At 36.0% G+C, this 27,422-nt stretch overlaps 5 protein-coding genes across 10 annotated transcripts in view; 2 read left to right on the plus strand and 3 right to left on the minus strand.

Moving 5' to 3' along the window:
• The window catches only part of LOC130219653 (NACHT, LRR and PYD domains-containing protein 12-like), a 37,442-nt gene extending 36,401 nt beyond the window's left edge, over positions 1–1,041 (minus strand). For all 4 annotated transcript variants that reach the window (XM_056452101.1, XM_056452100.1, XM_056452099.1 and 1 more), the window contains exons 1-2: positions 909–1,041; positions 1–86 (exon numbers count right to left, since the gene is read on the minus strand). The exon at positions 1–86 is cut by the window's left edge and continues 14 nt beyond it. In XM_056452101.1, the coding sequence (XP_056308076.1) occupies positions 1–86; positions 909–960 (138 nt within the window). In that variant the 5' untranslated portion in view covers positions 961–1,041. The remainder of the gene's footprint in view (positions 87–908) is intronic.
• A 133-nt stretch (positions 1,042–1,174) lies between these two features.
• On the plus strand, positions 1,175–2,561 carry LOC130219657 (uncharacterized). The gene is made up of 3 exons (XM_056452110.1): positions 1,175–1,348; positions 1,742–1,861; positions 1,970–2,561. Exons 1-3 carry the CDS (start codon positions 1,210–1,212, stop codon positions 1,984–1,986), a joined length of 276 nt encoding a protein of 91 aa, XP_056308085.1. The 5' UTR covers positions 1,175–1,209; the 3' UTR covers positions 1,987–2,561.
• A 3,994-nt stretch (positions 2,562–6,555) lies between these two features.
• Positions 6,556–15,530, minus strand: LOC130219654 (ubiquitin carboxyl-terminal hydrolase 47-like). Of its 3 annotated transcripts, none has more exons than XM_056452103.1 (14): positions 15,407–15,530; positions 14,709–14,837; positions 13,658–13,867; positions 13,397–13,450; positions 12,575–12,671; positions 12,364–12,494; positions 12,149–12,219; positions 10,788–10,913; positions 10,273–10,368; positions 9,336–9,464; positions 8,923–9,066; positions 8,353–8,375; positions 8,203–8,252; positions 6,556–7,014 (listed from the first exon to the last, which is right to left on the minus strand). In XM_056452103.1, exons 3-14 carry the CDS (start codon positions 13,755–13,757, stop codon positions 6,593–6,595), a joined length of 1,443 nt encoding a protein of 480 aa, XP_056308078.1. In that variant the 5' UTR covers positions 13,758–13,867; positions 14,709–14,837; positions 15,407–15,530; the 3' UTR covers positions 6,556–6,592. The 3 variants fall into 3 exon arrangements, with proteins under 3 accessions (XP_056308078.1, XP_056308080.1, XP_056308081.1); XM_056452105.1 differs by having other exon boundaries at positions 14,705–14,837; XM_056452106.1 differs by lacking the exons at positions 14,709–14,837; positions 15,407–15,530 and adding an exon at positions 14,553–14,600.
• A 42-nt stretch (positions 15,531–15,572) lies between these two features.
• Positions 15,573–17,601, plus strand: LOC130219656 (E3 ubiquitin-protein ligase RNF19B-like). Its single transcript, XM_056452108.1, has 4 exons — positions 15,573–15,732; positions 16,360–16,463; positions 16,576–16,725; positions 16,800–17,601. The coding sequence occupies exons 1-4, from the start codon at positions 15,660–15,662 to the stop codon at positions 17,265–17,267; spliced, it is 795 nt and encodes a 264-aa protein (XP_056308083.1). The 5' UTR covers positions 15,573–15,659; the 3' UTR covers positions 17,268–17,601.
• Positions 17,602–21,087: 3,486 nt separating this feature from the next.
• LOC130219231 (E3 ubiquitin-protein ligase RNF19B-like) lies at positions 21,088–27,118 on the minus strand. Its single transcript, XM_056451547.1, has 4 exons — positions 27,046–27,118; positions 21,943–22,046; positions 21,681–21,830; positions 21,088–21,606 (listed from the first exon to the last, which is right to left on the minus strand). The coding sequence occupies exons 1-4, from the start codon at positions 27,116–27,118 to the stop codon at positions 21,088–21,090; spliced, it is 846 nt and encodes a 281-aa protein (XP_056307522.1).
• Between the last annotated feature and the right edge of the window lie 304 nt (positions 27,119–27,422).

Below are 27,422 nucleotides of genomic sequence, written 5' to 3' on the forward strand. Positions count from 1 at the left end.
CCTGAATTGGTCTGTCATGTAGAGCGTCTGCAGAACTGCATTCAGGTAGCAGGTCATTCCTTCATTGATCAACCCACAGGGTTCAGCTGAAACAATATAAAATAATTCATATGTAATGATACATGTATATTTAATGCCTACAAGGATAATTGTGATCTAATCTGAAAGAAGATGCAATGTCAGTTAATCATTGTGAAGCATGGTAAAACTAACTATATTTTTTCCTGACTATTTTAGTTTCCGTTTTCATTATAATAAGGGATTACGCTTGAATGCTTCATTATTAAAAGTATTAGACTGAACTTTGTCCATATATTAGTAGGCTATTACACATTATTATACATGTATTATTATTATTGCCTCCACGAAAATCTTTAGCACAAGCTGCTTATAAATTTGGCTAAGCACGGCTTAAAAATGTATATATTTATTAGGCTAAATTAATTTGATCCTCATATTGTAAATGATGACATCTTTGCATGTAAAAGAATAAAACCCGTGATGAACCTGGCTAATTTAAACTAGACAACTGATCGTGACTTTACAAACAGAACACGTTTGACAAAAAGGATCAAGCTCTGATGCAGTAACGTGAATCTAGCATGTTGGACTTTATTTCTTTCTTTTAACGTCAAGTCGTACGGTCAAGTCGTTCACATATTAAAATGACTTAAGATCTTTGTTAGAGGTCAACATCTTAAATGGATATTTTATTGGTGGAGCTCCCAACATATTCAATTCAGTTTTCAATAGCTATTTAATATTGACCAAATCATCTAATTCCAGAACGACTGTTTAAGAGAGTTTAGAGATGTCAAATAAACATTGCTTCTTTCCACGTCTGATCTCAGTACAGTTTTGCCCCATGGATTTCGCTAAAAAAAATGATAATTGTAAGTCGGTTTTACCTTCTTGGGCAGGCATCGACGTTGAATAATTTCTCGGAGAAAAAATCCACATAATATTTTTGGGATTTTAACCTAAAAGAGTTAAAGCAGAGATAGTATATTTAGCCTAATTCAGAAACAAGTCACACAGGCGTTTAGAGGAAAGTCGACTGTAAAACCGAAAGTGAGCCGCTTTATGTGTAGTTTCAGGAAGCTCCGCCTCTCACATTAGTAGCTGGTGTCGCGTTTTATAAAGAAAAAAAGCATTGCTTTCGTTTTCTCAGTTTCATCAGTCAACTGTCGGAAGCCTAGCCGAGCTAAAATGGTGCTTCAGGTGCTTATAAATTTCAATGATAAAAAGAATAAGCCACTAGAAGTGGCAGACACTCTGGAAAAGTTTAATAAAACCACGGTTTTGGAACTGAAGCAGAAATTTAAAGAAAAGATCCCTGGAGCACCAGGTAGGTTAAACTCGCTTTGCCTTTGTTTTTATATTTTAAAGTGACATTAAAATAGGCATTTCCTCTTAAATACAATAGTGAGTTGAAAAATAAAAATGCTGGGTTTAAACAAGCAATGCCTATTTATTTTTGCAATCCAGTTCTTGATTGTTTTGGACACACGGTGGCACTGGAGTCTAATACTTAATGATTAAGTTTTAAAAGGATTATGCTTATATTAGTGTTACGTACTGTTTTTATATTTTCATCATCCCTCAAATGACTGACGTATGTATGTATTATTATGTATGTATTTTAAAGCAAAAGTTTTTTGTTATATAAAAATATAAGAAGATATAAATGTGTTGATTTATCTGTTAAAGTAATAGATTTCTCCATCCATTTTATTGACAGATCCAGACAACTTAAGAGTTATCTTTGGAAAAGACCCACTGGAGGATGGCATGACACTTATGTTTTACAAAATTGCACATTTATCTGTGCTGTTTTTTGTTCTGAAAATGCCTGGAGGAGGTACAGCACTGATTTTACATCTCGTTTAACTTTATATGCCATATATTTTGCTCCATATACATTTATCTCTAATCTAGTTTTGTGTCTTTTCTACATGTGTGTTTATAGAAACAAGGATGTGCTGAGATGTGCAAGTAAACAACCCCAGCTGATCCAGCGTCCCCAGGATATGTTTAACCATGTAGGACCCAAATACTGACCCAAAAACACAGCCAAAAACAAGAAGAAAAAGAAGTCTTTCTCATTTTAGATGTCACTATTTGAGAACTCTAATGCTGAAAAAATGTTTTGGTTTTAAGGGAATTATTTTTTGCAATGTTGGGTCTTTGGGGAAGCAGAAATCCAGTGATTTTTCTCACAGTCTGAATAAAAGTAAAAAACATTTCTTTTTTTACAGGTATTGCACTTATGTAAGAGCTGTCTAAATATCCGTAAACAAATCATAACACAAACACCATTTATAAAATGCATTGTATATGTATTTTACCTGCTTAAATGTTGATGTATTTTGTAAAAGATGCTATGCTTCACAGCAAGTTCTCAAGTTGTACGAGTTCATTGCCAGGTTAACATGAGGAACTGTTGTGATTTCATATTTAATATGTTGTTTATACTTTAGAAAGATTATTCCAATTGTAATAGAATTATAAAGCCAGTTATACATTAAACTGCTGTCTTAGTACAGTGTTTTTACATTCTATGAGTTTTGTCATTTTAGTCCTTGTGATGTTTTTATGTGAGCAAGATATCAGTGAACTTCACCTTGATTAATCCCATAAAGTGCAAAGGACATTTGAGGTTATTGTCCAGCATTTCTCTCAGTCACCAATTAAAAACACAACCTTTATAGCTCTTGGGAAACAATGCCCTGTTGATAAATTAAATCACCAGTTCATCACTGCAGAATCTGTTGTCAGCTAACTATAACTTAACAATAAAAAACAGCAGCATTTTACAATAAAATAAACTTTATTAGCATTATTAATATGATTTTTACTAAGGAGATTCTCTGGGTATGTGAACATTGAACTAAACGGAATAATTTAAGAAAGTGACACACACACACACACACACACACACACACACACACACACACACACACACACGCACACACACACACACACACACACACACAGAAACACAGTCTGTTCCTGTAGATGCAAAAACTGATTAACCTTAACTCTAAACCCAATGTTCAACAACTCCAACAAAAACACTAATGGTGTTAAGATCCTGTTTCCACAAGTTGTACAGCCCTTTATTAGAACAGCACTACATTCAGATTAATAGATTCAGATTTTTAAAGTGCATATCACAAGAATCAAAGCCATATTGCATGAAAATGTAAATATATATAATATGTTATATGTAAAATATATGTAATAATGTAATAAATAAACAAATAAAGGCCATAATACAAAAAAGTCATATAGTAGAAAAAGAACACCATGGTAAGGGTGTATTTTTCAGTTCAGTGTTCAGTATATGGCTATAGCTTTAGGACAGAATATGTTCATGAACCTTGTGGTCCGGGTTTTGACAGACGCTGGGGGGAGGTTTTTTAGTTTCTTTTTCTCAGAAGAGGATGCACTTTTTCACATCTCAAGCAATGATTGAACTCATGACAAAACACATTGCCAAATCAGGTTTTTTAGAAACAGACACACCCCAATCAATAAAAAGGCTCTTTCTTCATACATGAATAGTTTCATTTTCTCCTATTAAAGCTCCTTCTGGTAAATAACAAAAATCATTTTGAAACCAAAATAAACTTTCCTTTCAAGTTCTGCTGTTAAGAGAAAAGCTTAGGGATTTTTTAGTCTTTTATAACTTCACCAACATTTAAAAATACATTTACACAATGACTGGGAGGTTATAACAAAAGCTAAATTAAATAATAATGTATATCTTACCTAAACATGAGTTAACTTTTAAACATTAAGCTTTTAATACTTCAAGTTGACAGGCTATTCTTTCTCAAACCAACATTAAAATGTGTCTAAAAATGATAAAATCTATGCAGGAACTAATCTGAAGGTGAGTTTTATAATGCTGTGCAATATTGTTCTACACACCCTGAACAAACACACTCAAATTACTTTCATTTACTATGAAAGGAAGGTGTTCTTGTAAATCATGTGATTATTAAGTCACTTTCTGTTTCTGCTTTGTTTTTATTGCAATGATAACAAGTTTAAGGGTCACACTTGATTTTCCAGCAACACAGTTGTTGATGTACAACTTTAAGAATATCTTTCTTATTGTCAGCTCTTGGTTTATATAAGACACTATTTGGTACACAATTCAGCACTAATTATTAGTAATAAAACTAATAATACTTTTCATTACATCCACCCTCATTTGTAACTTGGATTTGATCATTGTTGGATTTATCTATATAATCTGTTTGATTTCTAAAAGGATGCCTGAAGGCAGCAGTACAGTTTGTCTCAGTGGCTTTGGTACATTTCTCAGATCAGAATTGAAATTCTCAAAACTACCAGCTCAGTCTTCACATCATCGTGTCTGATGTGCAGAACAAAAACAGTTGCGCATTTCCATGAACAGGATGCAAAATGCTTTTGTACATCCATGCAAATGAATATGTGCAATTCTCAGATGTTTCCTACACCATCGGTTGCTAATGTCATGATGACCAAAATGTATTATAATGCTTTCTGTCTGAATAGTCTCACTCCACACAATTGAATTGTTTGCTCATGGCATAAGAGAGAGAGATGTACAGTAAAGAGGTGTAAGAAGACTGCACTGTAACTCCCACATCACTGAGTGTATAGTTTTACCTAAGGGGATTGTCCTATGTTCACATAGCTATTATTTATGTGTGTGTGTGTGTGTGTGTGTGTGTGTGTGTGTGTGTGTGTGTGTTGTTTTTTTCCTGTTTCTGTATCAGAATATTTTCCAGCTTCTTGCAATCAAACTTCCACATACACGAAGGTGTAGCCAAAAAAATAATATATTTATAATTAAAACTGTAGCCGTAGTTTACACCAGAACAGCCCTTCAACATACACTGTTGTATTGACAACATGACCAAGCAATGTGACTGTCTTATCCATACACAATGACTTGTCATTCTGATGGCACTGACATGTTCATTGACGCAGATATTCATTTTTGAGAGAGATTGAGCAAGAGGCTGGCTTTTGCAGGCAATCCATGGTGTTTTGCTGTTTTTATGAGTTGGCTTAAGAAATGCACTCACTGTTTTGCAAGTTTGCAATTCTGAACTGAGAAATGCACCAAGACGACCTAGAAAAGGCCTTACATTTACACTGAATTATAAAACATAACACAGTAATGGCTTGTTTAGGTTTTTTATTCACAGTTAATCATTTTGACACTTTATGCATTCATTTTAGCATTATTTACAGAGACAGGATCAGGGAGAGATCTGAAAAACTAACCAGTAAGAATCTAAACATGTTTAAAAGATCAACAACAACAGCAAAACCTGCGCCTATTTTTTTGTCTTTTGTCATCCTTTGTTTCTTCCAATAAGTTGTTCTTTTGTGCTTTTTCCTCATCAACATCTGAATCTGAATTATTGTTTGTGGTTTCATGAGACTCAGGGTCCACGCTTTCTGGAATTAAGACCACAGTCTCTTCAGGTAGTTTTTGTCTGACTGTCTTAGGCTGACTGTCATCACGACAACCTTTTGGTTCCATATCTGCTTCAATTTTAGTGTACAAATCATTTGTGTTCAGGTTTTCCTTTTTCCCCCTGTTTTTTAACTCATCGTTAAACTTTTTCACACTGGACTGAGCATCCATCGCTGATACAGATTCATCTCTACAGGTGGGTTTAGACTTAGAGTTTAAATCAGCAGTGAACTGGTCTTCCTCATGTATTGGTTCATTTTCCCCTGTTTTTGACTCCGAGTTTAGCTCATTTACTCTGAGCGGGCAGACTGCTGATCCAGAAGATATGTTGGATGTGGACTGACTGAGATTATCCTCTTTAGCTGGCTTGATTTGTTTTTCTGGTGTAGATTCATCTGCCGTGGATCGAGAGAGTTCTCCTTCAGTCTCAGAAACACTGTTATTTGGATCAACTGGCCGATTTTGCTCATCCTTCTGTGTAGATTGAGAATCATAATTGCTTTCAGTGTGAATATGGGTGCCATCGGGGTCCTGATGTGACAGATAGACAGTGCCTTCAGGGTTAATGCACATTTGACTGGTGTTGGTTTGAGGATGAGACATATCTCTGAATCTTTCTTCATCCTGTCCTGATGCTGTCCTAGTGGAGGGGCTGACCTCAGGGAAAGAGCTTCCAGTAATGTCTGAATCTGCAATAAAATAAATAATCAAATTATAAAATTATGAGACAATAAAGCTAATATTATGCATTAGGAAATGTGTAATATAGATAATATAGATTTGCTTAGATGGCAAATGGGTTATATTTCATCAATTGAGAGCAGACACAAGCTAAAGAAGAAGTGGGATTAATCCAAAACATACACTCTAAGAGCCATGCTCTAATCTGACTGGACTGTTTTCCCAGTCTACCAATACAATAGAACAGAACAGAATAGAAAGGCCTCAGATAAGTGCTAGGAAATAATGGATAGATAGAAAGAATAGATTTAGAAAGAAAGGAATAGAATAAAAAAAGAAGAGAATAGGTCCCTCTTCTAACCCATTATAATAGATTATACCATACAACTGAATCACAACAGCACTAAAGATATTCACTGCTGTACATCAGCACAACACAGCACATTGGTTATCATAATACTGAACATTACACTTATTTATCCACAAAGCTATACCTTGTCTTTGTGAAGGCTGCTGTTTGTCTATAATCAGATGCCTGCTGAAATCAGGGTGATGTGTCTCAGTCGACTGGATATTGCCTTCTGCTGCTCCAGAATGAATGCTTGGTGTTGCTTGATTCTCAGTAGTCTCATCATCTGAGTTGATTTCAGCTTTCGCTGTTGATTCTGTAGGATGTTGGTTTTCTATGTTTATATGATCAGGGTCCTGCTGTGGCACAGTGTGTTCAGGATTCATCTTATTCTGAATGTTGGTGTTAGTCTGAGAAACTGACAATTCTCCTGATTCTCTGCCCTTCACAGCATCCTGGTCTTGTTGAATGTTTGATTCACATGCGTCTTGTTTTATAGCTGAAAAATTATATGAAACAGAAAAAAATGGCAGATACACTTGCAGATGTTTTTCATTCTAAGCTCTTTTGAATTAATCTAAATGATTATGAATGATGCATTAAAGTCCTGAAACATTCCACGTTTGAGACATGGCATCTTTGACAATACTGTTGGTTTTACTTTTCAGTGTGTCGTAACCAGACATGACAGCGATACATGATTGAGATTCAGTTTTTAAAGGTGGTTTCTATTTCAGCAATTTTTCACCTGTCAGGACTGGATTTAGTCATTTTAGGGCTCTTTAAGCAAATCCACAGCAACTAAATACCATTTGTTACACATCTGGTCTCATATAGTAAGGAATTTATTTGTTTCCCTATTTATTTGTTTCACAACTTGCCAATGGAATAAACCATCAAATCTTCCTGTACAGCCAGCAAATTTGAGTTGGGATTGACCAGTTGAGGTTTACAGGCCACATTGCTAGAACTGACCGATCATACAGGCTCACTCTATACAACATCAGGAAGATTAGACCAAATAAAATTACACTGGCTTTAAATACTTGCTCATGAAAAGACCACTGGCTCTGCAGCTCTATAGTATAAACACACTACTTGTACCCTTCAGAGGCTTAAGATCTGGAAGAGAATGGCATTTCGTAGTGTCGTGCTTTTTAAGATCTTTTGTTTACTGCTATAGATACACATACAGTTAAAGTCAAAATTATTCTTAACTTATATTAAATGACTTGCCTAATTACCCTAACTTTACCCTAATTACCCTAGTGAAGCCTTTAAATGTCAGTTTAAGCTGAATACTAGTGTCTTGAAGAATATCTAGTCTAATATTATGTGCTGTCATCATGACAAAGAGAAAATAAATCAGTTATTAGAGATGAGTTATTAACACTATTATGATTAGAAATGTGCTGAAGTAATCTGCTCTATGTTAAACAGAAATAAGGGAAAAATGAAACAGGGTGGCGAACAACTCTGACTTCAGCTGTATATACGTGTATGAAAGAATGGACAGACAGACGGATAGATAATGATAGATGTGTCTTAAGGGTGTGTTGCATCTAGTGCAGAAAGACTAAGTGTTTTTCACTGCATCATGTCTGTTTAGTGAGATCTCATTGAGGTTTTTCTTTCAGAATAATTGCATATGTAAATACATGCGAGTAGATGAAACACAGTACTTTACCTTTTGTCTGACATTTTCTGAAAAAAAGCAAACATGCCTTTTTCGATTGTCTGTTCAAATAAAAGCAAATAGAACAGTCATTGCAGTGAAATCAAATGACTTCATGGATAGTACAAATGTTACAGTGAAGCTTGTCATACATTATCTTACCTGTTATCACGTAAAGAATCAATCTGCAAAAACACAAGGGCAGAGTATAAATCAAGAACTAACGCAAGCTACAATAAACTGCTGTGCATTTAGCTAGGTTGTTTCAGAGACAGTTTATGAGTTTCTTTCTTCTGTTAAACACAAAAGAAGACAGTTTGAAGAAAGCTGGAGACCTGTATCCACTGACTTCTGTAGGCCATTTTGAGGAAACAATGGTCCTAACATATTTCCTGTTGTACATGTTTCATTTCTATAGCTTCAGAGATTCCAAAAGGAGCCACATATTGATCAATATTGTTTTGATAGCTGCTTTAATGTTAGTTATGACTGAATTGCCTCTTGTTACAGTTATGAAAGTTTGATAATAAGCAGGAAATGTTGATGAGCCAGTCACATCACCACACTGAAATGGTTTCAGCTTTCTTCAAATATCCTTTTGTTTGTTCAACATAAGAAAGGAACTCATATGGGTTTATAACAAGGAAAGCTCGAGTAAATGATGACAGAATTTTCCTTTTTGAGTGAACTGTCCCTTTAATGAATGCATTATAAATGCAGGAGGAGACTCACCCTGTGCACACTGGAGTCATTAAACTCATACCACTGCTGGTCCTCAGATGACTTTATATCAGCATAATAATGTCCACCGCTGAGAGAACCAGAATGATTGACCACAGCATAGAGATCATACTGATAATCAACACCACTCTCATCCTGAAGAAACAGATGATGGACACATTAAAATACATCAAGGCTCAAAATACACATATTGTCCACATGCATGCTTCTATATACAGTATAGTGGTCTACCAAAATATCTATGCTATTGCATTGAGCTGGTTCTAAATGCAGTTACCCATTCATGAGTCCACAATAAACAAACACCACAATCACATTGCCAGAATCAGAAAACATGTTACAGTAAACAAGGAAACAGGTAAACAAGGAAAAAAAATCTTTATTTAAGACCAAAATAGTCAAACCTGCACTTTTAGCTGGAGAGGGATTTTAACAGGACAGTTGTTTTTCCTGTAAACCATGTAGCTGTAATCCAAGTTAAACCTCTGCAAATGTAGAGTCAGGACTTCTGGCCACTTAAGAATGGTGCATTTCTGAGGGAAAAAGATAACAAATAAAAAAATAAATAAATAAATAATAATAATAATATATCAAATACCAGCCCGAAAATTAACACTTGGCCACAAATGGGTCTTCCTAACAGACAATGACCCTAAACATACTGCCAAATGAGTTAACATGTGCTTTAAGCACAACAGAGGGAATGTTCTGGAGTGGCCATCACAAAGCCCTGATCTCAATCCTATAGAGTATTTGTGGACAGAGCTGAAAAAGCTTGTGCGAGCAAGACAGCCTACAAATCTGACTCAGTTACACCAGTTCTGTCAGGAGGAATGGGCCAAAATTCCTGCAAACTATTGTGAGAAGCTTGAGGAAGGAGACCCAAAACATCTGAGCAAAGTTATAGAGTTTAAAAGCAAAGCTAAACAAACATCAAGGACATGTGTGGAAACTTCTGACTGTCTAGATATTAATAAACAAATTCTGTCATTATTCTGTCATTATTCTGTCATTATTCTGTCATTATTCTGTCATTATTCTGTCATTATTCTGTCATTATTCTGGCCTTTAGCAAATGTAAATGATTTAGATAATCCTAACAGACCTGAAATAGTAAACCTTTAGTATCATTTACCATCAGACATTTACAAAATGGTTCTGTTCCTTTATTTAGAGTGTGTAAACTTCTGCTTTCAACTGTATATATATATATATATATATATATATATATATATATATATATATATATATATATAATCTCTTAGATTAAAGTTTTTTTGTAAAAGAAAAAGAAAAAAAAAATATATATATATATATATATATGAAAAATATCAATCTCACCATTTCCATGTCCGTCATAATTTGGCATGTTTCACAGTAAAGCTGATCCTCTCCCTCCATCAGCACTGAATCAAACAGCGTACCAAAACTCTTTTTCTGAAACACAATTTCATCAGGAAAACACCATGGAAAACAAGAATACTGCCTCATGGGGAAAACAGACTGAGTGGGTCAGGTTGGGGGAATATTTCCTCTTGTGATCACTAATACTGTTAATATCACTTATTTGATTTTTCAGATTGTTCTAGATCAGGGGTGTCCAAACTCAGTCCTGGAGCCACAGATTAAACTGTGACATACTATACCCAAAAACTGTTCATACAGTCAACAATTCTAGTAAAATTCAGCGAACAGCTGAGCATTTGTGGTTGATTGTAATTCACCACATACGTTTCCTTAACATTTAATGATAATATCAGAAACGTTGCAGGTGTCTGAATAGATGTTGGTCTGGCTGCATATGCCAATAGTGCTTATATTTAACAGTGTAGTACTCTTGAACGAATAATACTCACTATATTTATTAAATGCTGATCAGAGTCCATAGCAATGGCCAAAGAAAAAAATGAATTCAATTCCTCAACAGAGTCATGGCTCCCATATTTACATGCAGTTGAGTGCTTCTTCTCTCCCTGGAATATCTGAAAAACATTGTTAAACTCCATCATAATCATTTCAGGGATATATCATGGGATGTGGTATATGCACAGGGATTTTTCATTCTAATTAAGCCTGTTCAGGCACTTCTGGTGAACTGTCATGCTATTATAAAATCCCCAAATTTCTTTAAAATCACAGATCTTCACTGCCTGATTAATAAATAATATGTAGTGTGTTTCACACCTGACAAGAAACACTGCATTGTTCTGCGCATCTTAAAAATATGAGCATGGTTTATTTTACCACAGCATTTTCAATGGATTTTCCAGACCGTTGGTGCTTGCATTTAAATGGCATTCCATCTCATATCATATTATAGGGCTGCAGCTCTGTAATTTAGTTCCAGCCCTGCTCCAACACACTGCACATTTCTCCCCATAGACTTCCATTCATAAGCACAAGAATGTGTCAGACCGGAAACGCAAGCTCCTGTGACAGGTTTCGCAGGTCGCTGTGTTGGAAAGTTCAAGCTTGGTGAACTCTGACCTGCGAAATCGCATCACTTGACAGCACGAGACCACTCGGGGATCAGAACATGACCTATCTGCACAGAAATTTAAACCATGGAGCAAATCGCTAGCTTTATTAAAGTCTAATCATCTGATTTAATCCCGACCCTTTTGCAGTGCCGTACGACAGGATTTCACAAGCTCAAATTGTTTGACCGCCGCATTACCTGTAGGTTTCAAACAAGCCTGAAGGACTTCATTAGTCTGATCAGGTTTGTTTAATTAGAGTTGGAAATAAACTGTGCAGAGCTGCAGCCTTGTAGCCTATATTATGCTATTTTTCACTGCATTTAAGACAAGAGGCAATATTAATTAATCCTTTGATAAATGACTGGTCAAAAATAAAATGAACGGAAAAAGCAATAAGTAAAAATGAAATTCATCTCAAACTCTCTGTCTATCTGACGTTGTGTTGTGTTATCTTTACGTAGGCTAATGTAGCCCATAACATTAATTCTTTTTACATTTTGTAGGAGTAAAATTGGTGTGTGTTTTTAATTTAGAGCGGTCCAGGTTTATCTGGAAACATCTCCTGATGTGGTTTATATCCGTCTCAATTGCATTTACACCTGTCCATTTCACCACCCAAACCTTTTTCTGTTTAACATACACAACCGCAATTAATCCCTCATATTAGTTTACACTTTCTCTGATGTGCAATTACACACAGCAGATTATAAATGGAAGGTCGTGTGTTGAAATCCTACCTCGGCAGCTTTATTTCCAGTCAAACTCAGAATCTTCTGATAATATTCTGCTGCGTCCTGCTGCTCGCAAACTGAAACAAATCGAATCAGATCTGTGGATTTGAACTCATTATATATGAACGTGATTTCACAACAGCTCTGTGGGGATTTTGGACAATGTTTTACATGTGTTCAATAGTTCAATTAAAGACTTATTTCTGTAACCATAAACTCACCATTTCTTATTTCCAGGGCACTTGTGACCCGATTTGTAGCGGCACTTCCCGGCTGTCCAGGTTCTAAATCATGGAATAAGTTTTGAAGAGCTTTAGAAACACAGTTCTCCTTCCCATTGCTTAATTTTAACCTGTGGAATAACACATTGTTAACTTTACTATGATAATGCAAAAAGACATCCATTAATATCACAATTAAGCCAAATCATACTCTACGACAGCTTTTCTGAACTCCTCCGTCATGAAGAGTGTTTGAAGCACTGAGTTTAGATAACACGTGGCTCCCTGATTCCTCAGTCCTCTGTAGCCTGCAAAAATAAATAAAAAATCTAACTTTATTTCTCAACAGAGCATCAAAAATAATATAACCTCTGAAACATTATCAAGACAAGATTATCGTCTTGTCAATAGCAATATACAATTAAGAGTGCCTGTGCCAGATCTTCAGTTAAAGAGGGTGTTACAATAAGATTAAGATCATTAAATTATCAGGGGCTGCAGGGTGGCACAATGGGTAGCTCAATCAGCTCACAGCAAGAAGGTTGCTGGTTTGAGTCCCTGTGTGGAGTTTGTACTGTAGAATGAATGGTATTTTGCTCTTACAGGAAGACAATCTGACGAGATAACACTGGCCCAATTCTTCACACAGTGAGGTTAAGCATTTCACTGCATATTGTACTGTGCATAACTGTGTATGTGACTAATACAATTGGAATTTGGAATTTGAATATGGGTTTTATGCATGCCTTCATAATGTCAAGAAACCGACTCAACAGGGCAACATAAACTGCACAGGTGTTCCTATGTAATGTGTGAAGTCTTGAACATGTATTGCACCATGCATATAGCAGAAATAGATGCCTGGATGATTTTCATGCTTAACTGACCCTCAGTAAGGTGTATTAATAAACAGAGTTGATAACAATTCACTGATCATCAATTCATTATTTGCATCTCTAATTCTTATACATCTTCAGGGTTTAATGCCTTTTCTAAAGACAGTTAAAGTAAAATAGCATGTTATAAAACTTACAAAGGAAATCAGGTTTCCACTTTTTGGTTTGTGTCTCCCATTGATCATGTTGACCTGGTAAAGAAGGTGAAAATGAAATTATAGATTTATTTAGAATAACTCATTTACGTTTGAACAAAAACATTACATTAGAGTCCATATGACAATAACTAAACACATACTGTGATAATGCATTACTGTTACTCACTAATCTGTAGATGATAACAGAATCTTTCCTGATTTGATTGTTCTAATACATTAAAAACTGAAAGAACCGGTTACCTTCCTGTGATGAGTGACATGATTCATGTGAACCTTTGCGAGAAAGTCCATCACGGTTGGTCTTCTTACTTTTCTTTCGGTTTGTACGTGAATTTTCCATGCTGATGATGTATTTTGGCAAAATAACAACTGAAAAATGTTGAATTGGAAGAAAAATGAAGATGGGGAGTTGTTTTAACTCAGAAACACTGGCAAAATCACTCTGAAAATCTGAAAAAAGAAGATGAAGTGAAATAGTCAAGAATTGCAAGTCACATATGGGTACTGGAAGCATTTAAGCTGTGCATAAACTGATGTGTGGAGATAAACTAGAAAAGCACATGCAACACTTTATTCTTATGTTGACTTATAGAGGGGTTTTAGCACCCTACTGTAAGGTAAATACAGCCAGTGATGGGGAAGTTACTTTTTAAAGTAAAACAGTACAGTATCGAGTTACTCTCTAAAACACGATCTACTTTTCTTACTCAGTTACTTTTTTATGATAAGTAATGCATTAAGTTACTTTTGAGTTACTTTTGCTGATCTGGCTGAGGCTTGATCCATTTCAGAACTCTTCTTTGATGATAATAATAATATTAATAATGAAGGCGGTTCATTCCGCTGTGGTGACCCCAGATTAATAAAGGGACTAAGCTGAAAAGAAAATGAATGAATGAATAATAATGCAGTTAATGTTATCTTCTTAACTTCATGAGCCAGAGCTCTGCATGCCGTATATACAAAATAATCACAGTTTAAAGCAGTGTGTTTGCTGATTTTGTGCTTTTATATTAAGATCTGTCACTGAAAGTTATTTTCTGATTAGATGGATCAAACATGCAGTTTTGTAGTAGCCTTGTCAGTGAATGAGGGGGATAATTTCCAGAAAAAAAACAATCTTCTGAGAATTTACCTTGTAAAATAATATTTTCCTGTATGTTTGGGATATATTTGAAACTGCATTCCCATCCATAAACAAAAGAAAACCATGTTAGTTATCCCAATAAGTGGAGATAATACGTGGTATCATAGAATATTAACAGAAGCTATATGCTGAAGTTGTACCTACTGATTTACTCCTCCAGCCTGCAGGAATGAATGAGTGTAGAATGAGTGTCTAATGTTGATCGCAGGTCGATGTACACACGGCTGTAAATGTTTTCGGGCAACAGGAAAAAACATTTCCTTCTACTGAGACCTTCAAAACAACAAGATATATAAGAGGGAAACACATATTATATGACTGTATGACAATACCCTCAATTCTACAGATATCCAGATTAAAAAAGTAAGTTATGTGTTCTTTTCATCCTCTTCTGCTGTGTATCTGTGCACTGCTGTTTTATATATTCAGACCAGTAAATTGCACTGGAGTATGTTGAGAAGTTTTTGTACATTGTGCAGACCCTTTTCTCCAAGGTGATACACAATTGATTTTCTGCTTGATGATTGTTTATTTTAAACGTAATTAGTCATGATTAGTTGCTTTTTTTCTGTAAACCTTGTTCTAACGAGCATGTTCAATGCCTGCCTAAACTGAGGTTTTGCTTACTGATTGCAAATATTAATATTTAATACAGTTAATATATATATATATATATATATATATATATATATATATATATATATATATATATATATATATATATATATATATATATATATATATATATATATATATAATTCTTTTTTACGTTCAGTAAAAGCTTTAAAAGCTGTCTTTTAGACATGCACTTTCACTTTCTCATTGAAAAAAAATAAACTTACTTTAGTTAAAAGGTTGTTCAGTTCATCCTGTCAAACAGCCCAGACTCAAGCACGTTCGGCTTTCAGAGAGACACCTTAAAACTTTACATGTCAAATGCTGTGTGTAGCCCCGCAGTCATTTTAATAATTTCCCCCACAGAGGCCCCACCCTGAATGAACCCAATCACGTGATTTTCAGTCTCTGAAAGGAAAGAGAAACCTTGCAGTTACACGGAAGGTGCGCGCTTAGGAAACGAGAAACATTTCCTTCATCATGGCAGGTGAGGAAAAGCGGTATAGTGGATATGAAAAGGACATCAAATTCGTAAGAAGAACCAGCGACATTGGTAAGCTTGTTTTACTTTTTAATTTGTCCACGGAAACTTTTGAAAGAAGATAAGAGAAAACCGAATGTTAATATCAGATTGTCTGTTAAACTATCTGTGATTAGCCTATCCGCCTTCAGCATGTACAGTTCTGCAACTGCAGGACATTAAAGCCTGAGAAACACGTCTGCTTTCCTCGCGAATCTTGCTCTGCGTTTGAGTAAATCCTATTGGATATGAAAGTGTAATACCAAAATATTATGGATATTAAAAACTAAAGGTAGGCAATACCTATATATCGACAGACATAAATAAATAAATCAATTAAAGAAGAAATGTATACACAAATATCCAATTTTAATATACATTTAACTTCCTGAGTACTGAGGTTTGTGTTTATCTGAATGTTTTGTTTTATTACATAAATTGTAAAGCACTCATATGTTTGCATGGTGAAAGATGAGTCTGTCTGACTTTTATTCTTATCCAAATAATCCAAAGTCATTCATATTCAAAACATATGTTTGCTTAAATGGAAGTATTTTTGCTAGACAAATCCACAGAAGAATATACATCACAAAGAGCAGCATGAAACTAGATGATAGGATATGCTGGTAATGTTGTTAAGATGTTTAATCTCTCCATCAGACCCGTGTGATGATGAAGCTGGTGTTTTAAGAGCTGTATTATCCTGTGGTCACGTCACTGGTCCACAAACACTGACCGACTACTGCAGAGTTCAGCTGACTGATGTAAGTGTGCTACACATATAAGCTTTTTCCACTCTTCAATATTCTGTGTGCAGTTATCAGATTATAAATGTCTTGATGATGCAGACTGTTGCTGTAAATGTCTGATTCTCAGGGTAAACCGGAGCTGAGATGTCCTGAGTGTAAACAGCAGTGGTCTTACACTGAAGTGCGTACATTAGCCAAACTCACAGCTGAAGAACAGCTTTACTTTGAGGAGAAACTGGCCAACAACTCCACTAGAACCACCATCGACATCAAGAACGTGAGTGTGTGCTATTGTGATGAAGCTGAATGAAGGATTGTGTGCCGATTCAGAAACTCTTTGTGTGTCTTCAGTGTCCGGGCTGCGATTATGTGCTTGAGAGATCAGATCCAGCTAATCTCAGTGTTCAGTGCACCGTCTGCTCTGCGAGAAACAACAAGACCTTCGAGTTCTGCTGGCAGTGTCTGAGAGAGTGGAAAGGCAAGCGTCCTCGATCTGACCGATGTGACAATGAAGGATGCACAAACAATGATCTGGAAATGCTCCGAGAATGTGAAAATATTACTTTACCATCTGTCAAAAACATTGAATGTCCTGCTGTTCGTGCTTGTCCAACATGTGGTTTACTGCTTAACCATAATACACAGAAATGTAAAAACATTAAATGCTCTCGATGTGATAAAGAGTTTTGTTTTATCTGTCTGAAACTCACAGAAGACTGTCTGAAGACCAGTGATTACTTTATTGGCTGTTCAGATGGTGTGGCTCCACGACAGACTTCAATTCCATTCTGGAGAAATAATAAGTTACAAACACAATGAGAGATATGTAGTACAATGTTGGATTTAGACTTTAAAAAGTTGCTATTAAAGCAAAAAACAGTCAAGAACATTAACTTATTTCTCTTATTTTTAACCTGCTAGTTGTTTAATTCCAGGAAACTTGATGAAGAACATTTAATAAATATTGATGTTTACAAGAATAAGAAATCAGGCTGCTTGTTAATCTGAGTGTTGTGTACAGTTTACTGTTCAGAAGATGACGCTGTACTTCTCATGATGAGAAAAGAAAGGGTTGCAAAATGTTTGAACGTTTGTTGTTGTTCCGTTGGCTTAGATATTGTGGGCTTGTTTTGATTTTGAATAAATTTGTAGAAATAAAAACTGTCTGGTTTGGGGTGCCAACATCACATACATAGAACACCTACATGTACAACTATGAATTACTGAGATGTGTATTGAATGACTGAATTTACATATAGGTATTGTATTGAATGATTGAAAATAGAAAAAAAAATCAAGGCGGCAATACACTACTATTTACAATAGAAAAGAGAGGTTTATTTGTTTGAGTATGTTCATAGTTCAGTTGCTTTTCGACTTGAGCTTCCTTTAAGGGTTTCAAAATAAATTAAATAATCTTTAGTAAACCAATTGCTTTCCAATAATTTAATTGCTTAACAATCCTTATCATTTGCTGGAGCATTCCTTAGCCTCTGTTTAATCTCTTTTCATTATTCAACAAATGCAATAACGCCATTAATCACATTATTTATATTTCATAAGCGGTGCAATAAGCTGATTCATGAAAAATAATGATGTGTACAATTTACACTGAAATAAACAACTATTAAACTGAACTTTATGCACATACACATATGAAACCACTTGCATATGTACAATATATTCACTCAACTAATTGTATATATGTTTGTGAATTGTATTTTGTATGTTTGCACGAGTGTTTTTTGGGTGTTTATGCATGCATCGAGTTTATATTCATGTGCGAGAGTTGATAGGCGCATACGTATACATCAAGCTTATATGTATATGTGAGTGTGTACAGGTGTGTTTGCATGCAGAGAGTGTATATGTACAGTTGAAGTCAGAATTATTAGCCCCCTTTTAATTTTTTGTTTCTTTTTTTTTGTTTCCCAAATGATGTTGAACAGATTCAGGAAATGTTCACAGTATGTCAGATAATATTTTGTCTTCTGGAGAAAGTCTGATTTGCTTTATTTCGGCTAGAATAAAAGCAGTTTTTAATGGTTTAAACACCATTTTAAGGTCAATATTATTAGCCCCCTTCAGCTTTTTTTTTTTTTTTTTTTGGCTAGTCTACCAAAAAAACCATCGTTATACAATAACTTGTTAATGAGTTATTAAAACTATTATGACTGGAAATGTGTTGAAAAAAATCTTCTTTCCGTTAAACAGAAATTGGGGAAATAAACGCTAATAATCCTGACTTCAACTGTATATACAATTTGAATATGTACGCAAATCATATATATATTGCTGTGAACATCCATTAGCATAGGTGTATGTGTGAGTAATTTATAACTCTATTTGCACCAATTATTAAGCAAAGATTGATTTAAATCCTGCATTGATCCATCCAAGTGAACACACATTAAACACCCACACAAAATGTGGGTTGAGCACCCCCTGCTGGCTTTCCAACAGGGCGCGCTTTCAATTCCTAATCTAGTGCCCATCCAGGTACTAACCAGCCCCAGCCTTACTTGGCTTCAGTGAGTGAGAGCTAGCTGAAAGGTGATTTCACACAGAGGAATGAACCACCAACCTATCCAGCATATGTTTTACACAGCGGATGCCCTTCCAGCTGCAACCCATCACTGGGAAACATACATACATACATACATACATACATACATACGCACACACACACTCATACACTACGGCCAGTTTAGTTGATCAATTCCCCTATAGCACATGTGTTTGGACTGTGGAGGAAACCGGAGCACCCGGAGGAAACCCACACCAACACGGGGAGAACATGCAAACTCCACACAGAAACACACACTGACCCAGCTGGGACTCAAACCAGTGACCTTCTTGCTGTGAGGTGATCAAGCTACCCACTGCACCACCTAATTTAATAAGTCATGAAGAAGTAAATGATTTTATTAATAATTGCGACATCAGCAACTAATGAACATTCATGCATATGGTCACAGGTGTCCTTCATCACTTCATTTTGGCAGCAGACCTAGTTGAAACACCTGCAGAGCCAAATGAATTTGCTTGCATAATTAATGCACACATACACCAGTTGCCAGTGTGTACATCTGAGACTGTGCTACTGCATGTTAAGCCCGTGCAACTTTTAATAATCCTAACTGATCACATGTCAGACTGCATGAACATGGCTCAAGTCACACTGCACGATCTCAGCTGTCATAAAGTCAGACCGAACCACAATAAACTCACCCTAAACACAGAAAAAAATAGAGAGCTATGGATGCAGACCTGGTGCAGATGCAATCTGAGCTGCATGCAATGCTTTTTTTATGGGCTCACCCAACCCCACCCCTAATCTTGCCCCTAACAGTGATGTCACTAACTCCACTGACGGCATAGAGTCTGACATTGCATCACTGAGATATGCATTTTCAGCTTGCATCATCAAGGCTGCATCCAGATACTATAGAGAAATAAACTCACCTGGAGGATGTCATTCATCCATGACTCTTTCACTATCCTGCGTTCTGGAGGGATTGCTCACAGGGCAGTTTTGCCAACAGCGTGCCTCAATAACAGATTGTGTCATCAGATTCTGTGCTCCAATTGGCTCTGGATTTGAAGCTCGTCAGCTGAATCTCACTGCAGGAAAGAGTCTGAAATCTCCTGAATCTGACAGAACATCATCAGAAAATCTGATCACAACAGGTATTAAGTGGCTGTTTGTGAACATGACAAACCAATAATCAAAGATCACCGATTTCAGCCAGGGACCTAATGAGGACCAAATCATGGCATAATGTGAAAAGGGCTCAAGTCATTCCACTTAATCATTGAATTATTCTATTAAATAATCAATCATGGATTCATTTTACAAACGTACTTAGTCGTTTATTTACAATAAAGCCTTTTTCATTTGGGTGAGGATGCTTGCATTAAGTGGCATATGCAAATGTAAGTTAACAAAATGACCACAGTAATATTGTCAACTGATCAATTTTGGTTATAATAAACTAAAACAAGGCAATGAAGTCCCTGAAGTGTACCTGCGTGTGTCTGCAGCTGATCTGGAGTCAGTGCTGCTGGAGTGGAGCCCACCGCACCAGAGGAACGGCAGACTGACGGGATACACACTCCGCTACCACACCGGTGAGACACACACACACACACACACGCACTAGTCGAGGTACGTTCACACCAGCACTAACACAGCCTCCTGCATGCATAATGCTGAGATCATTGACTCCAGGCAGAGTCTGTGGAGCTGAATTCATCTAAATAACTCCATCAGCATCTCACACAGCCTGGGACTCAGATAGGATGGGGTTTTCTTGATTTGTAGACATGACTGTAGGAATAATGCTGACGTTAACGACCGCGTGATGTAGAGCAGAATCTATATTTACTGTATGTCTGCACAGACACACACCACCACTCAAAAGCCCTCATTTTTAATATCAACGCTGTTATTCATCAAGGATGAGTCCAATGGGCTAGTTACACAACATGGCGCCGGTGAGCTTCCCAGACGCAAGTGTGTGTGTGTGTTCACTTCCGGTTGTATAGAAATATGAAGGAACAGGAGAATTCGCATTTGAACTGTTGTATTAAACTGTTGTATTAATTGTTTTCAAAATATCATAACAGAATACATGATTTATTGATTGCTAATGTGAAAATACTTAAAAGCAACGTCTACTGGGTTTGGTATATATTCTATCATATAGCTTTCTCTCCAAAGTGGAATTAAAGTCTGTCGTGGAGCCACACCGTCTGAACAGGGCTTGAAGTAGCCACTGGTCTTCCAACAGTCAGGTGTGAGCTTCAGACACGCAAAACAAAACTCTTTTTTACATCTAGAGCATACAATGTTTTTACATTTCTCTGTATTATGGTTAAGCAGTAAACCACATGTTGGACATGCACGAACAGCAGGACATTCAATGTTTTTGACAGATGGTAAAGTAATATTTTCACATTCTCGGAGCATTTCCAGATCATTGTTTGTGCATCCTTCATTGTCACATCGGTCAGATCGAGGACGCTTGCCTTTCCACTCTCTCAGACACTGCCAGCAGAACTCGAAGGTCTTGTTGTTTCTCGCAGAGCAGACGGTGCACTGAACACTGAGATTAGCTGGATCTGATCTCTCAAGCACATAATCGCAGCCCGGACACTGAAGACACACAAAGAGTTTCTGAATCAGCACACAATCCTTCATTCAGCTTCATCACAATAGCACACACTCACGTTCTTGATGTCGATGGTGGTTCTAGTGGAGTTGTTGGCCAGTTTCTCCTCAAAGTAAAGCTGTTCTTCAGCTGTGAGTTTGGCTAATGTACGCACTTCAGTGTAAGACCACTGCTGTTTACACTCAGGACATCTCAGCTCCGGTTTACCCTGAGAATCAGACATTTACAGCAACAGTCTGCATCATCAAGACATTTATAATCTGATAACTGCACACAGAATATTGAAGAGTGGAAAAAGCTTATTGGTGTAGCACACTTACATCAGTCAGCTGAACTCTGCAGTAGTCGGTCAGTGTTTGTGGACCAGTGACGTGACCACAGGATAATACAGCTCTTAAAACACCAGCTTCATCATCACAGGGGTCTGATGGAGAGATTAAACATCTTAACAACATTACCAGCATATCCTATCATCTAGTTTCATGCTGCTCTTTGTGATTTATATTCTTCTGTGGATTTAGGCAAAAATATATTTTAAATCTGAATAATTACATTTTTCTTGGATAAGAATTTTCAGCATCTACCAAACATTCAAGCAGTTTCCAATGTATGTTATAAAACAAAACATACAGACAAACAAACAATAAAAAGATAATGCACAAAAGTGAAACTCACATATTACATTAATATATGTTTATTATACATAAAATATAATTGAATATAGACAATACATAGATAATAATCGAATATTTATGTTACACATCTGTTGAGATATAAGGTGCGTTTGACATGAAGCAGAACTGCAGGTGATCAATGAGATTAGCCTAGCGCAGGTGGGGGCAGAGCTGAAAACGGAGCCGTCAAGCCGGACACTTCTGGGCTCAAAGTTGCTGCAGATGACCGATCACATGGCGTGATCATTTATTAATTTATTGAAATAACAAAAGATATACAGTACAAATAAAACAGAACACAGTCTCTACAAACTATAGTTCATTTTTAAACAATAAGGGAATTATGAATTAAAGTAGCCTATGTAACAAACGCATGAGAAATAAGGGGAAAAGGAGAGGGCACATAAAAAGGAAATAAATATCCACAGATTCATAGAATAATAGGATTATTTTGGATAATGAAAATATTTTTAAAAAAGCACTTTAATCCAAAAAGATTGAACAAAAGGAGCAAAATAAATGAGCTACACTTTAAGTAGACATTACCCAGAAAGAGCAGGTACATCAATGACACGTTTAACATTTCTGCATAAACGGCTTGACAGGAAATAAAATATCTGATAATTATCTATTTTTATAATTAATCAAATATTTTTAACTTAATTTGTTAAGAAATCTTTATATGAGTTTCAAGATTAATGATGATAATTATTTTATTACAAGTCTGTAAGACTAATTTGAGGTAATATTTAGCTCATTCACTAAAATATATTATTTAAATTGTTCATGGAGCTAAATGCAGTCTAGATAAAAGGCAGAATAAACCTGTGCAAACAGTCTAGTCATTATGAACATAAATATTTCTAGTCTTTTAATAAGCATGATATATACAAGATAGAGAGGGGATGAAAAGTTCATTGTTTTGAAATTTGTGAATCAGAATTTGTCCTATAATAAACCTGAAACACACGTGGTTGTTGTCATGCGGTGAACTCGGCCAATCATGTAATATTGGTGTCATCATCGCAGCTCCAGCAGTCGCTCTTCAGATGCTGCATGGCCTGAATCAGTCGTCTGATCTCGGAGCACTGTCGCGGTACTTTGATGTAACGCATATGACAGTCACGTGGCGTCGGTGCAGCATCAATCCGGACAACATTTCTAACCAGCATGCACCGCTTTAAGACAGATTTCGATCGATCTGCGCAGCGCTGCATGAAGTCAAACACACCTATTGGTATAGCCTAGGAATGGCTGACGTGAAACTGACATTTTGTCGAGATCCAGAAGAGCATGTGTTTCATGAATTTGTTTATATAGTCACACATTTGTTCATTTTTGAACCATGACAACTTGAGACACAATCCCTATATTGTGCTTTGAATATTTGAAATTGCTTGTATGACTTCAAAACAACTTCAGTACTATTTAAGGCACTGTGAACAAGTTTGTAATATAGATCTTTTTCTGCCGATTGGTCAATAGCTATGAGGCTCTAAGATTTAAATCAAACTTTGCTCATCAACAGGAACATATACACCTATAAATTACTCACATACACACCTATACTGTTATGTTCAAAACAATATATGAAACTTGCGGATATTAATAAACTTGATGCATGCATACACACACACATACATAACTCGCTAAATGCAAACACTACACACACTCGCATATACATATAAACTAGATCTATGCATATGCAACCAAAAAACAGTCTCGCATATGAATATAAACTCAATGCGTGCATAAACACCCAAATAACACTCGTGCAAACATACAAAATACAGTTCACAAATGTATGTGCAATTAGTTGTGAACATGCAAGTGTTTTCATATGTGTGTGTGTGCATAGACTTCTCACAAGTCATTTGAGTTTAAATGGGCGAGATCCTTATTTATTATATGAATAATAATTAATAAGCTTAGGAAATAGAAATAATCTGATTAATAGAGGAATTACATCTGTTGAATAATGAAAATAGATTATGCTAAACAATATAAAATATTATAGAAATAGACTATAAAATATGTAAGAAATGGTCACATTTTTATGTTAAAGCTTTTAATATATTTAGATAATTACATACACAAATATAAATTGACAGATAGGATGTCCAATATCTACTATTTTAAGGCTGATTCTGAGATTTAGAAACCTTTAAAGGACGTTCAAGTCACAAACAACTAAACTCCTCTTTTCTATTGCATGTATTAATGTAGCCTATATCCTTCTTGTTTTACATTATTATAATTATTATTCTTTTCCTTTTTTTATGATGGGGTTTTCATAATTACAAGTTTTTGGTCTCGTTTTGATTGTTAAATATTCAGGATACAAAAAATGCTGATAAAAAGTTTCTTTTCATCACGCTGGTCAAGCTAACCCCCCATGAACCAGCTATATATACACCAGATCCTCTGGACACCGCTTCTTTTATGTTTATTGAATATATTTTATGGCGCCTGGCATCCTGCATTTTTGTGTATGAGCCTGTTTATTGGTGACACAGGCAAAGCCACTTAAAAAGTGCATTCCTGCCCCCTACTGGACACAAGTGTGTATCATAACCCGTGACAAATAGTGACATTAATAAATAAAAAATAAAAAACATAAACATAAAAAACTAATATTTAATAAGGTCACACTTTATTTGATTGTCAGTTTGTTGAATTTAAGTTACATTGCATGTACATACCAGCTATTTCTCATTAGATTATAGATAGACTGCTAGGTTTGGTGTTGGGGTTAGTGTAAGTTGACATGTACTTGCAAAGTCTCTTATAGTCAGAGAAACCCATTTCAGTCAAATTGTATATGTAATTAACTCTAACTACTCTTAAAAGAACGAGTCCTAATTTCAAAGATAAAGTGATAATCAGCACATTAAGTGATTTCTCCCCCATTAAAGTCTGTTATAAGGAGAAAGCTGAATGTGGCTTAATGTACCTTATAACAGCAAGCGGGGAAAATCTCATTTCTATCAAACATTACTCCTGACAAACACTTTCTGATGTCAAAAGAATGAGCTTTAATTTTAGTGAGTGAACATTTTCACGTTATGCGTTTTAGGTCCATTATAATGAAACAGCTTAACGTGGCTTAACGTACTTTAACACCGAGCAGGGAAACCCACATTTCTGTCAAACTTTACTTGTGATGAACGCTAACTATTGCCAAAAGAACAGGCCTTAATTCCATAGATGAAGTGAACAATATCACGATAAGCGTTTTCTGCCCATTGAAGTCTATAATAAGGAAGGCTTAATATAAAACAACTGAGGGAAACCAAATGTTAAACAGGCTGTTCATAAAATCAAAGATAGTATAACGGCTGGCTCCTGAATGTTTTCTTAATCACGCTTCAACTGATGTCTCAAAGTTTAATGTCTTTACCCTGCTGAAAAATCTAGCTTAAACCAGCCTAGGCTGGTTGGCTGGTTTTAGCTGGTTGACCATGACCAGCCTGGTTTTAGAGAGGTTTTGGCCATTTCCAGCCTGGCCTTAACTGGTCAGGCTGAAAAATGACCAGCTAAATCCAGCTAAAAACAGCTTGACCAGCCTGGTTTAAGATGGACATAGCTGGTTTTGGCTGGGCTCCCAACCTGAGTAGGCTGGTCAAGCTGGTTTTAGCTGGTCATTTTCCAGCTTGACCAGCTAATGCCAGGCTGGAAATGGCTGGAAACCAGCCTGGAAATGGCCAAAACCCCTTTAAAACCAGCCAACCAGACTAGGCTGGTTTAAGCTGTCTTTTTCAGTTGGGCATGGTTATCATCGTCATCATCATGACATCTTCATGTTATTTTGACAACACTGGTACAGCGTGACACCCATTGAACACAATATCTTGACATTTTACATGATGACACCGTGAAAAAACTGAAACAAATAAAAACAATCACATACATAGCGTCAATGTTTTACTTTTCCTTACAGCAGTTTAACTGAATTAGTTTCTTATCAAACCAGCATTAATATACACTGTTTTTAACTTCACAAATCAGCTGGTAGAACACAAACACAAACCATACAAAGTTCCTTTTCTTCTTTACAAAAGCAGATCGCTGCTCGTGATAACTGCTCATATTAACTTCCCGTTTAACTGATGATCACACGGCTAGCAAGACCACGTGACAGTAAACTCAAACTACCTCTGCATCACCTGTAGGTGTCACTTTTATATTCTACAAGCATTAATAATTTATGAAATGATTTATAACCTAAATATCTTTCCACAAAAACAACAAAACATTTAAAGGAAAATAAAAACCTTTACGTTGACAGCTACAGATAGTGTTAATCACAAGTAATATTTGATAGAAATGAGATTTTCCCCGCTTGTTGTTAAGGTATATTAAGCCACGTACGTTTTTCCTTATAACTTATAGACTTCACTGGGGGAGAAAACGCGTAACGTGATGATTTTCACTTTATCTTTGGAATTGGGACTCAGTAGTTGGGTTTATTTAAGTTTGACAGAGATTTGGGTTTCTCTGGTTGATGTTTATGTACATTTAAGCTACGTTAAGCTTTTTTTCACGTTAAGTGTTTACCATGTCCCTGCAGACGTGTTTCTCAGGCTTTAATGTCCTGCAGTTGCAGAACAGTAGATGCTGAAGGCGGATAGGCTAATCACAGATAGTTTAACAGACAATCTGATATTAACATTCTGTTATCTGAACTTCTTTCATCTAGGGGAGCAAAGGCTTTTTTCTTGGACAAATTGAAAACTGAAACAAACTTACCAATATCGCTAGCTCTTCTGACGAACTGGATGTCCTTTTCAGATCCATTATAGCACTTTTCCTCATATGACATGTATAACTACACAAATCAGAAAAATGAAAATGTATAAACTAGCTCGTTTTTCAGCCGTTCATCTTTTTCTATTTTTGGCGAATCGCCCTCGATCTCGTGCATTACCGCCACCTACCTGTAATCATAGATATTTACACTAGATATCGCATAGGGACCCTGAGCATGCGTCAATAGCGCCGCCATATTTGTACAGTGCTCCCAGGACAAGTGTCATTCAACCGCGCTAGTCAAGACAATTACTGCGTGAAGATGCTGGACTTTAGCGCTGTGTACATGTGTAACAATGAGCAAACAAAGAAAACAA

Source organism: Danio aesculapii, chromosome 25, assembly GCF_903798145.1.
Source record: "Danio aesculapii chromosome 25, fDanAes4.1, whole genome shotgun sequence".
Classification (NCBI taxonomy): Eukaryota; Metazoa; Chordata; class Actinopteri; order Cypriniformes; family Danionidae; genus Danio; species Danio aesculapii.

What these genes read in the sequence shown, in the direction of transcription:
- LOC130219657 (XM_056452110.1), top strand. Translation starts at nt 1,210, where the DNA reads ATGGTGCTTCAGGTGCTTATAAATTTCAATGATAAAAAGAATAAGCCA. An exon ending in AAAGATCCCTGGAGCACCAG is followed by an intron (nt 1,349 to 1,741) that starts GTAGGTTAAACT and finishes TTTTATTGACAG; the next exon opens with ATCCAGACAACTTAAGAGTT.
- LOC130219654 (XM_056452103.1), bottom strand. Translation starts at nt 13,757, where the DNA reads ATGGAAAATTCACGTACAAACCGAAAGAAAAGTAAGAAGACCAACCGT. An exon ending in TTATGACGGACATGGAAATG is followed by an intron (nt 9,465 to 10,272) that starts GTGAGATTGATA and finishes TTTTTCCCTCAG; the next exon opens with AAATGCACCATTCTTAAGTG. An exon ending in GATTCTTTACGTGATAACAG is followed by an intron (nt 8,253 to 8,352) that starts GTAAGATAATGT and finishes TTATTTGAACAG; the next exon opens with ACAATCGAAAAAGGCATGTT.
- LOC130219656 (XM_056452108.1), top strand. Translation starts at nt 15,660, where the DNA reads ATGGCAGGTGAGGAAAAGCGGTATAGTGGATATGAAAAGGACATCAAA. An exon ending in AAGAAGAACCAGCGACATTG is followed by an intron (nt 15,733 to 16,359) that starts GTAAGCTTGTTT and finishes TCTCTCCATCAG; the next exon opens with ACCCGTGTGATGATGAAGCT. An exon ending in CCACCATCGACATCAAGAAC is followed by an intron (nt 16,726 to 16,799) that starts GTGAGTGTGTGC and finishes GTGTGTCTTCAG; the next exon opens with TGTCCGGGCTGCGATTATGT.
- LOC130219231 (XM_056451547.1), bottom strand. Translation starts at nt 27,118, where the DNA reads ATGTCATATGAGGAAAAGTGCTATAATGGATCTGAAAAGGACATCCAG. An exon ending in CAGAAGAGCTAGCGATATTG is followed by an intron (nt 22,047 to 27,045) that starts GTAAGTTTGTTT and finishes TCTCTCCATCAG; the next exon opens with ACCCCTGTGATGATGAAGCT. An exon ending in GCAGAGTTCAGCTGACTGAT is followed by an intron (nt 21,831 to 21,942) that starts GTAAGTGTGCTA and finishes TCTGATTCTCAG; the next exon opens with GGTAAACCGGAGCTGAGATG.